This window comes from Microtus ochrogaster, chromosome 7 (assembly GCF_000317375.1).
Source record: "Microtus ochrogaster isolate Prairie Vole_2 chromosome 7, MicOch1.0, whole genome shotgun sequence".
Lineage (NCBI taxonomy): Eukaryota > Metazoa > Chordata > Mammalia > Rodentia > Cricetidae > Microtus > Microtus ochrogaster.
In genome coordinates, this window is record NC_022014.1 from 46,425,139 (window position 1) to 46,436,990 (window position 11,852).

The 11,852-nt window shown below is 46.5% G+C and overlaps 1 protein-coding gene across 1 annotated transcript in view; it reads right to left on the bottom strand.

Moving 5' to 3' along the window:
• Nucleotides 1-1,640: 1,640 nt before the first annotated feature.
• C7H5orf15 (chromosome 7 C5orf15 homolog) overlaps nt 1,641-11,852 on the bottom strand; it is a 15,563-nt gene continuing 5,351 nt past the window's right edge. Inside the window, exons 2-3 of the mRNA XM_005350101.2 lie at nt 5,517-6,031; nt 1,641-3,388 (exon numbers count right to left, since the gene is read on the bottom strand). Coding sequence (XP_005350158.1) covers nt 3,257-3,388; nt 5,517-6,031 — 647 coding nt within the window. The 3' untranslated portion in view covers nt 1,641-3,256. The remainder of the gene's footprint in view (nt 3,389-5,516; nt 6,032-11,852) is intronic.

An 11,852-nucleotide genomic window follows, 5' to 3' on the forward strand; every position in this document is an offset into this window, starting at 1 on the left:
AAAAAAAAAAAAAAAAAAAAAGGGAGGCCTGAGCCTGGAGGCCACATCTAGCGGGGGAATCCAGCACAGGCCCTGTGACTCCAAGGCACACTGTAGCTCCCACCCAAGGGTGCTATCTCCCTGGGGAGCCTCAGGTGTCATGCTATCCACATATGCACCAGGAAGTGTGGCACAAAAGAAGGGTGACAGGTGTGTCAGGACGTGAGTCAGCAGAAGACAGCGTCTCTGGAGTTCTCTACTAGGTTTCACTACACAAGTACTAGGGCGACAGATGGCTCTGTGAGCAGGGGCCTTAAAGGCCTTTCGTGGGCAGGCAATAAACATGCCTGGGCTCCAACAGGGTTGCAGGAGCACTAGGCTTAGGGCTCATCAGGTAGAAACTGCTGCTTGCCCCAGATCAGACCTCAGCAACATAGACACCAGGCCACCACCACAGAAGGCTAGAGACCTGTCAGTATGGCCCCCACTCTGACCCCAACATCTCCCCTCCTAAGAAAGTTAGACCGTAAATGAACAGAGCCCGAGTTAAGGACTATGACATTGTGAATCTGGCTGGAGTTCTGCCCCGTCAGGCTACACAAATCTCAACTGCTTCATGGGGATCCCAGAATGGGTACAAGCTGCTGCAGCATCAAACCAGGCGGAAAACTGAAGTGCAGCCTCCTCAACACACCTGTCACATCCAAACACCACGGAGGCCTCACCACCAGTGGGCTCTATCTTCCCAGAGGGCTGTGCAGGTGTCACTCTGCAGGCTGGTTCCTACCCACCCTGCAGGCAGGTGTGTCCTCACTGCTAGCAGCTGCAGGAGACCAGGTGCCAACTATACAATCCTGGGAGGAGCCAGGGGCTGCTTTGCTCCTAATTCCTCAGATACTGTAATTTAAATAAGGCTTAAAGGAATGTGGGAACTGCCCGGCTGGGGGTGGGGAAAGCAACAGCCACTTCCTGGTCAAGCACAGTCTGTGGAACAATCCACAGGAGCAGCCCTCACCCCAAAGATACCCTAGCCAAGCCAGGCATGGCGACACATGCAAGATCTTGTCTCAAAAAATGAAAGACAGACAGACATATCAAGACAGGCCTGCCCACAGACAAACACCGTTTCCTCCTGCCTGACAAGTTTTACCCCGTGCCTCTTCAGCTAACAAAGAGAGAAGTCATGCAGGGCCAACCCTGGTGGCCAGTCTGGATCCACCAGTGCTGAGGTTCAAATGTGGATCATGGGTCCCTCACCCAGCAGCTCAGGTCCCTGTCTGACCCCAGCATGACCTGGTACTCCCAAAGTCAGAAGCTACTACAGGCAGCACCTTTAGCACCTACCAGCACCAGGAGGTTCCTGGGAAGCCCAGATCTGCCACCAGGGACACAGACAAGGAGCCCACGCCGGGAAACCCTACACTGACCTGCACCTGCAAGCCTTTTTCGCCATCCCAGTTTGCTGGTGTTAGCAGACGTCAGCACCCAGTGACAACCTGGGCCTAAGGAAGCATTCAGAATGTAAGGGGCATCCTAGAGCAGAGTTCCTAGGCTGAACAGGCCTCGCAACAACTGGCTGGGGCTCATTTCCTCCCAGCACAGGCCTGCTGTAACCACCAAAAGTCAGCACTGTAATAAACACACTGATCAAAGCACAGATTTATACCTTTGCCATTTATTTCTTAAAATCTTATTCAAAATATTAAATAATACAATTTCAAATATGAAAAAAACTACTGCAATAAAACAGTCCAGGTACATTTCACTACGCTGCCCATCCTTCAGACAGTCACCTGTCCTGAAGGGGAGGACAGCGCTGCTGCTTCTGTGCTCACACAGGGAGTGTGGCTGCTGGCTCACCTGGGCTCTGCAGAGAATACAGTGAAGGCTATGCTTTCTGAAGAGTTGCAGTGAAGCTCGGTAGTCAACCATGGTTCAAATCACACGTTTACATTCTGACCAACTCTAAAAGACAGGCTAACATGAAATACATAAAGAATTCCAGTTTGGGAGGGGGGCAACATAATAAAACACGGCAGGGAGTCTGAAAGTCACTGCTATATTCAGATTATCACGTTAACTGCAGGATCGAGACACGGCACCATTTAAGTGATAATGGTCTCTAAAGTCTCTTCAAATATACTGTGCAGCAAGAAATAAACTGAAAAAACTCTGACTGGAATTTTAAACTCTGGTCATCGCCTGAACTCTTGGAACCTGGGCTGAAATCAAATGCTTGACTGACGTAACTACTGTTCTCCCAGCTTCCACCGAAGCGCCATCCAGCAGCCCTAGCCAATGGCTGATATCACCTATCACCTGGCTGCCTTCACTGGGAACTGCAGGCCATTTTGCAGGGATTCCTAACCAGCTTAATGTGTGGTGAGTGAAGCAGCGGCCACGTCATCTTACACTGTCTCAAGTACCAAAAAACATCCAAAGCAGGTTTCTTCTTAATAATTACATTTATTTACTATGTGTGTATAAGCATGTGTGTAGGTGCACGAATGCCATGCACACATGTGGAGGTCAGAGAACAACCTGCAAGAATTCACTCTGTCCTTCTACCATGCAGGTCCTGGGGACTGAACCCGGGCTGTCAGGCTTGGCGGCAGGCGCCCTCACTGACTGAGCCCGCCGTGCCATCCATCTTTCAAAGCAGTTTGGAAAGAGTGGCAAACATGTTGCTGTAAAACAAAGCAATATATCATGATATCCTTGTATAATAAAGTTTGTACCACACACAAACAGAAATATGTTTGAAAATAGGCTATTTGGAAGTGGGTGGGGCAGCCACACCTGTAGTACCAGCATCTGAGAATCCAACGACCAACTGTTCGAGGCCAGCCTAGGCTGTTCAGTAAGACCCCATCTCAAAATTAGAAATAGAATAATAGAAAGAGGAAAACCAGCATTTGGACAGCAGCGAGTGATGAAAAACAGCAGTGCTGGGCCCCATGAGACTTTAGTTCTGGTTTGGGGTCTTTCAAAGGGAACAGTGCTGCCAGAGGCGCGATAAATGAAAAATAATAACTACTACAAAAAATATACAATAAGGTTTAACTCACACTTCAGATACCTGATTTAATCTAGCTCTAAAGAACAGATTAAAAAATTATATATTCCTTGTTTGTGACATTTAGTTCCCAAAGCACCAAGGCAAAAGAGAGGGCCCCCTCTTGGTTAAGCGCCACTTGCCTGTGGCAGAATTTGCACGACATCATATAAAAGTCAAGCAAATAAAATGACAGAAGAAGCAGACTCCAATCACAGTGCTTTAGAAAATATAATCATTGGTGATCTTCAGAGAAGGCATGGCCTCATTCACATTCTGGTCTAAACGACGGTACTCCACCGTTTTAGAACACAAGCCATCACGCCACTTCCTGCTTTGAACCAGAAGGAAGATCTGAAATAAAACAAAGCAATTAGACATGCCAAAGAGAAAACTTATCTGGTAGTGGTTTTGTAACAAGAGCAGGATCTTGATTAGGCTTTGGGACACAAAACTAATTATCACAATAATAAAATGACACCTGTTTCCAGCCTGTGAACAAGGCTGCATGATGCTTCTCAGTGGGCATGGGGTGGAGACCAGGAGACTACCTGCCCCCCCAAGTGTTAGCACACAGCTCAGGTCAGTTAAGAAGGGACTCCAGGGGTTTGTCTGCTGCTTTCTGTCACTGGGTCACCAACACTCAGAGCTGAAAGACATTCTAAAATTAACTGGTCCATGTTGTAATTTTTCAGGTAAGAAAATTAATGCCTCAAAGAGGAAGACAGACAGCTTGAGTCACAAGACAAGTCACAAGAACCACGCTCTCGAGAGGATCATATATTGAGAAAGCTGTGCCTGAACTCCTCTAGCATTCCGAAAGGCACATCGCCCCCATTAGCCTAGGTTATTAGGTTACTCCTTAACCCAGGAAAGCAATTCCAGCACAGACATGGTCATCATGAACCAAAACTTGGAATCATCTAACTGTCCAATAGGATCAGAGCATAATCAATTATGCAAATATAAAACTCTATTTTTAAATAGTATGTTATGGTGATTAAGTGGACAGGGAAACCTAATGAGACCTCAACCCTACACAAAGAAATACAGGCAACGAAGAAATGTTGAGAACTGGAAAGAGCACACCAATTGCTTATCCAATACTAAACAGTCAGCTCGGAAAACATATACAAGTCAGGCAGTGGCACCTCTTTAATCCCAGCACTCTGGAGGCAGAGGCAGGAGGATCTCTGTGAGCTCAAGGCCAACCTGCTCTACACAGTGAGTTCCAGGACAGCCAGGGCTACACAGAGAAACCCTGTCTTGAGAAAGGAAAAAAAAAAATTATAGCTTGCATGTATATGTATATTTGTGGACCAGAAATACACTAAAATATATTTTAATGCTCTGAGTAGCAGCTTAAATTTTTTTTCCCCTAAAGTCTTCAGATTTCTGAATTTTCTACATTAAACATATTGTTCTGGGCATCTGGGGTTTTTTTATGGCCAGATCCATTTATTTATTTATCTTACTTAATTACTTATTGCCAGAACCTCTGGAACTGGAGTTACAGGTTATGAACCTGTGGGTGGTGGGAATAGAAACCTAGTCCTCTGACCAATGCTCTTAATCACCGAGCCATCTCGCCATCCCTGGTTGTGTGTTTAGTTTGGAGACACACAGTTTTGCATACTCTAGTTTGGCCTTGAACAACAGTGGTCCACCTGCCTCTACCTCTACCTCCCAAGTGTCAAGATGCCAAAATTACAAGCACGTACTTACCACTACACCTGGCTATACATAAAGACCTTTTGTTTCCTCCTTTCTGGTGAGGGGGAGCATGAGGGGCATGGTCTTAAATATATATCCCAAGCTAGCCTGACCATCAATATGCAGTCAGAGATGACAATGAAGAGCCTTGAATCCCTGATCCTCCTGGTTCTCCTGTTACTACAGAAGTGTGCTGTCATCACAGGTTTATGTAGTGCTAGGAAGTGAGCCCAGGGCTTCATGGATGCTAAGAAAGCACTCCTATCAATGGAGCCACATCCTCAGCCCAATCCTCGTACAACCAGAAAATAACATTACTGTCAAACCATTGTCAATACATAATAAATTAAAAGGAGTATTCAATTAGTATTCACGCCCCACAAGTATTCCCACCAAACTATCATTACTAAATTAAGAAATGCAAGACAGATGAGGAGCGCATGCCTTTGACCCCAGGACTTGGAAGGGAAACCTTTGAGTTCAAAGGTCAGCTTGATCTACACAGTGAATATCATACAGCCAGGGCTATATAGTAAGACCCTGTCTGAAAAATAAGTAACTTGCTAGACTTTGGCTTCATTCATTATGGGGGAAAAACAAGTAATTTCCTAGAAGCACATGGAGCATATCCCCATTGTCTAATGTACCAGAGCCGCAGCTTCAATAGAAACGATACCGTTTTATCACCACGGTCAACCCAACTGAAAGGATTTACACAGTATGGCTGAGACAATGGAGCACTACAGAAGGGGCTAAAATCCCAACTTACCTTCCTTTTGTTGTGGTATGTCACATAAACAACAGCTGCACAGAAAGCAAAAATAAGGACATGGAAAAAGAAATGGCCGTCTTCCCTGTTTGGGGGCGGCAGCTTCACCACCTTCACGGAGTCCTCAAAGCCCCGGAAGTGCCTGTCCTCTCTGCTCATCTCTGTGTTTATATCATCCTCAGGCTCCTCGTCCCTGGGGTTGGTGGTCCAGTCATAGTCTGGCTCTCCGTAGTCCCCATTGTCCAGAGTGTCTTTGGCTGTGGACGGGGAACTGCTGAGCGCCAGAAGATCCTCCTCCTCCATGCTGGGATCTTCATTGCTATCAGCCTCGTCCTGGGACACAGAAGGAGCAGTGGAGAGGGTGGGTGCCACAGAGGTGCCTCCATTTTTCTGTGTACTGGCTGGCGGAGGAGAAGTGGTGCTGATCTGGGAAACAGAAAGTTCGGTGCTGTTTCCAGCTGTCAGTGCAGCTGGAGGAGAAACAGTGGGGCTATGTGGCATGTTCTCTGCAGTATCTGAAAAACAAAAGCACCCCAACATTGCCAACTTTTTCTCTCTAGTAAGAGAAAACAGCATTTATCAATTTTTTTACTAAGCATTTCTCTTCAGTATAATAAATTCCTACAGCTTTCTCTTAAGATCCAATGAAGTCTCAATGACCAGCATTCAATTACATTTCTTCTTGGTCAATTAATCTCAGGTAATAATTGTTTTGCTCAGTAACAAATTGAACAAAGCAAAAAACTCAGTGAGGCACAGTCTGCTACTCAAAGAGCAAGCAAACATTTGATTTCAGGTCGGGCAAAGTCAGCACAGACAACCTACTGTTTCCCTTTACCAAAGAATGGATTTCAGCCAACCTTGTCCAGACTCCACTTCACCCCCACAGCAGAAAGAGAGGAGGCTAATCCTAGGTCAAGTGAGTCACAGAAATCACCTACTACACACACACACACACACACACACACATACGTACACACACGTACACACAAGCTAGAACTAAGCACACTATGAGACAGGGACTTAGAAACTGCTTTTGCTAAAAACTGGCCCCTCAACTGGAGAAAGTGACCACGCTTTAAAAGCCTTCATTTCTCTGTGTCCTGCTTCCCTCTGCAGGCAAGATGAGCACTCAGGACACATCTGTCTAGTCTGCATCATCCCCTTTCAAGGCTGCAAGCAGAGAAATAAGTTGCTGCCCTAACCCTGCAGGCACTCAAGTCTGCTGAGCAGACCCTCCAAGGACAGAGCAGTGGCCCACTGGGGAGACGGTGCACCCCGAAACAGAAGTGCATCCCCCAAACCACCATGTCTCCTCAAGCAATAGGATCTTCTGATCACCTTGCAGAACCAAACTAGAGACAAGAATCCCAGACCACACCCTGAACAGGATGCTCAGTTATGCGCAATCTGCCCCCTCCCTGCCCCATGCATAAACTTAAAAGGTTTTAGGATCCCAAAAAGAGGACTTTGGGGTCACTGTGCCCCTTTCTTGGTTTCTACCTCTTCCCAGTATGGCCACATTAATTCTCTGCTTTTCACCAGTCCTTGATCTAACTTGCATATTGAGGATAGGTGGCAGAGCCTAGTTTGCCCGGGCAGCCAGAGTCCAGGCTTTTACTCTAAAAATTCCTGTTTCAAGCACATAACCAGCACACAAGGCTACAGACTCGTTGTTGACAGCATTTCTAAGTCATACTTGAAGATTCTTCAAAAAAAAAATATATAAAATTTAAAAAATTTACAAAACACCAAAATTCTAAGGGATGGGAACCTGAAACTAGAACTTGCAAGCTAAGTTACAGCCTATTTTAAAAATAAAGGCAGCCTCTGGGTGGAAAATGAAGCCAAATGCTTGCACAATCTTCCAGCCTGTGCTAAACTTCCACAAGGAACTCCACACAGTAGAAAGAACCAATGCGGTCTAGTCCAGAGGACAGCTGCTGAAGCTGAACAGGCCAGTCTCTAGCTGAATGTCGCCTCTGCTGAAGAACTTTGGGGCCACCTTTAATTACTCTTCAAACAAACAAACATATCTTGTTATGTGTGCTCTAAACCTTCAGCCTAGGAAGACAAGTCCTAGGCCTTCACAAATATGCACACGCACAGAAAACAACTGTTCATACGAACACTGCTCTTTTAAGTAACACAGCTGACATCTACTTTGTACACAGAAAAGGGGACTGGGTCTTAATAGGACAGAAGTCTCCCAGAAAAATACTTTCTAACAACAAAAATCCTTTCAAAAGACAGTAGGATTAGGGATGTAGTCTAGTATATGTGGGGCACTAGGTTTGATTCCTAGCACCAGAAAAATAAATATTAAGATAGTAAATTAGAGCCAAGCATAGCAACACACACGAGCGATGCCAGCATGGAGCAGAGGAGGCAAGAGGCTCTGGAGTTAAAGGTCACCCTTAGTCTACAGTTACATTGAGGGTACCCTGGGCTATATCAGACCCTGTCTCCAAAACAAACAAACAAGTCAGTCTTCCTGTCTAACTCTTTGGAGCGTCTCTAAAGGACCTGAGCTGGGACGGGCAGGGGTGATACACAGAAACCCTCACTGGGCCCTGGGGAATCTCCTCAGGCATCCCTGTTGGTCTAACAGAAACCTGATTCCTTCTAAACACACTGGTCCTGCAGCCCTTCTACTCCACAGTTGGCTTCTCTCCCGCAGCCTTGCAGATTGGAGGAGGGTGCAGCCCTCTATGCACACCATTTTCCCATTCTTCTCCAGAAAATGGGGCACACATCTCCCTATCACCAACTCCTAGAAGGCCCCTCATTCTAAGACTTTAGCTGCTAATTACAGGGTCCTCACTCAGCCAAAGAGCTCCTATCTGGATTTCAAAATCCACAACCTCTCTTCTGCTGAGTCAGCCCAACCTACCCCAGGGCCTCTGGGCCCACCATGACCGGCTCTCCCCCACACCCTCTGCAGCACGCTGCTTCCGGGAATGCTGGTGGCTTTCTGATTCATTCGCTGGTCTTCTCAATCCATTAAGGCTTAAACACTCATCCTCCCTTTTTCAGCACCTGGTGGCCACCACCAAATCTTACCCATAAACTCTCTTCTCCTAACGGTTCAGTGCTGTGGCCCAGTTGCCTTCACACTCACACACTACCTCACTCATCTGGCAAGGGCGTCTGTCCCCAAGTGCACCACGTAGCTGCTCACAGCATTCATTTCATCTGAAATTCAATGTGGAAGCTTCTACACTGTACTTAACACTAAGCGCTTATTCTGTAATTTCCTAGTCCATTTCCTTCCTGCTCCCTGAAGCATCCTCACACTTCCAACACCTTCTCTGGTACTCCCCACTCCACCCCCACCCCTTCACCCGGTGACAACCACTGTCTAACTTCTCTCAGAAAAATGATCATCCGAAGAGAACTTTCACAAACCAGCAGAACACTGCTCATTCAGGCTCTACAGGTGAGCAGCCTCCTCTGCCACACGTTCCTCCACGCTCCAGCTCACCGCAGGGCAGCAGCGATGCACCAGGCATCCACAGACGGAACCCTCTGAAATAACAGGCACTAACCCTGCCTCCTGTCAAGTCACCTCAGGTTCTCTACCCCAGCAACAGTAAGGAATGATGGACCCAGCTGTGTGAGACAAGGTCCTGGGTTCAACCCCCAACACTCACAGAAGTTAGGAAGAGCACGTGGGGGAGCTGCTGTTGTTTACGCTGCAAGACCGACAAGATGTGTAAAGTCCACCAGTGTAATCCACACACTATCGAGCCAGAGAAACCCACAGGGAACTTTTACACCTTAAACAAAAATTAACTAGGCATGGGGCTGGAGAGATGGCTCAGAGGTTAAGAGCATTGACTGTTCTTCCAGAGGTCCTGAGTTCAATTCCCAGCAACCACATGGTGGCTCACAACCATCTGTAATGAGATCTGGTGCCCTCTTCATGTCCAGCAAGCATACAAACAGACAGAACACTGTATACATAATAAATAAATTAATTAAAAAAATTTAACTAGGCATAAGTCATGCAAAATATAAAAAATTAAAGGATAAAACTAGAAAAAGACAAAGGAGAAAAGTCTTCGATATCTGGAGCTGGGAAAGGAGTTCTTAAATTTCACCCAGAAAGTGAAAGCACAATGCATTAAAGGGAAAACTGGCAACTGCTAGTCTCCAAAAGACAAAATTCTTGTTCTGTCAGAGTCTCACAAGATAAAAAGACAGCTACTTGCAAGTCCCATACCCAACAAAGTATGTGTTCCTAAAATAAAGAATTCTCAGAATTCAAAAGTGAAGGAAGCAAACTAATCCAACTAGAACAAAAGACATGGTGGAAACAGAGAACCCTGAGTTCCTCTGGCCTCCGTTCCCACTCTTGCACCCCACCCCACCCTACACACACACACACACACACACACACACACACACACACACACATAAATAAATAAATGCCTATACCTAGCACCAAGCACAAGAGTTGAAGGTTTTCACTTATGCAATGGCTACAAACCAGCATCCTCTCAGCTTTGCAAGTGACTAGCCTATCTCCACTCCAACCCACTGCCATCATGTAGAAACTTACACAAGTTTATACACATTCCTCTACGTAAAACTTCCTCTAGCGGGCTCGAGAGATGGCTCGGAGGTTAAGGTGACACACTGCTTTCCAGAGGAACAGATTTCTGTTCCCAACACCCATACAGGGTGGCTCACAACCACCTGCAACTCAACAACGCTCTGCCCTCGGCTGACACCCACCACACATGTCCATAGACAGCAAGCAGGCCTGCAGACTAACAGCACACAATTTTTTTCTAAGCCTTTAAGCTCCCCTTTCTTGAAAATGCCAGTCTTAGTAACTGTCCACAAGATCCGATCGGAGGTACAGAGAAGTGGCTGAGCAAGTAAGGGAGTCTGTACTTTAGAACTCACACAGTGGAAGCAAGAACTCCTCAGTCCTATACACATACAGAGAGAGAGAGAGAGAGAGAGAGAGAGAGAGAGAGAGAGAGAGAGAGAGAGAGAGAGAGAGAGAGAGAGAGAGAGAGAGAGAGAGAGAGAGAGAGAGAGAGAGGGAGAGAGAGAGAGAACAACCTGATCTTCGGAACTTTGGCCACTTCCTAATCTCCCTAACTGCTCCCCATACCATCTTCTGAAAAGGTCACACCACTCAAAGAACAAACACTAACCACACTCACATCCGACCTGATCTCCTCACAATTCACACTACACCCTAAAGAGCATCTCTACACCACTGTGCCTCCTCAAAGGCCCTTCCCTCAATCCGTCAGGCGGGCTCCCTCCTCATTGGTGAATGCCTACACCTATGCTCCCAGGAAGCCAGGACATAAAATGTGAAAGAAACACACCAGTAGAGCAGGAAAACAAGCCAAGGTTTTACCTGGACCACCTGATGCAAAGATGAGTCTATCTAGTCAGATAAAGAGAACTCAGGACCAGGGAAGTCAGACAGCTCCGACTTCACGGACTTCATGTCTGAGCTTCACAAACACAGGTATCACTGAGAGTCAGCTAAATGACCCTTCTGGACCCCATCCAAATTGGTACTGCCCCTAGTTTAAAGGCAACAGGTGTAGGCATGTGAGAGAGAGAGAGAGACACACACACACACACACACACGCTTAGGAGTGGGGGGTGGTATGTGTGACACACACCTAGGTGCAACCCACAGAGGCCAGGGGTGTCAGATCCCTCCTGGAGCTGCCGTTAGATGATTAAATAATCAAAGCAATTATGTCTGCATCCACCGGGAAATCCTCATTATATCCTACAGCGACAGAAGAGCCCTGGAAAGGCCAGTCCTTCCCCACAAACTCCAAAATCCTCCTGGTAGGACAGTCGGTTACCTGTCTTCAGTGTTGCTGAGGAAACTGTGTACGCAACCTAGCACTGAAATAAAGGAATCAGTGATTGGCTGGACCGTTCCCCTTGGCAAAGAAAACTATCCCTGGTCATGCTATTTTTCATCTGAAGAAAAAAACAAAAAACTCAGCAAGGATTTGGGGAGAGAAGGATGGCAGCTTGGACGGAATGAAAAACATAACTACTCAAATGTTGCTTAACTATTAAGTTCTCAACAGTAGGGTTTTCCCACTAAATCTCTGCCAGAGTTTACAGATTTCCTTTTCAATAAAGGCTTTACTATCCTGATTTATGGTGTAACATCTGCAAAAACTTCTGTCTCAAAAACTACAGATCAGCCGGGCGGTGGTGGCGCACGCCTTTAATCCCAGCACTTGGGAGGCAGAGGCAGGCGGATCTGTGTGAGTTCGAGACTAGCCTGGTCTACAGAGCTAGTTCCAGGACAGGCTCCAAAGCCACAGAGAAACCCTG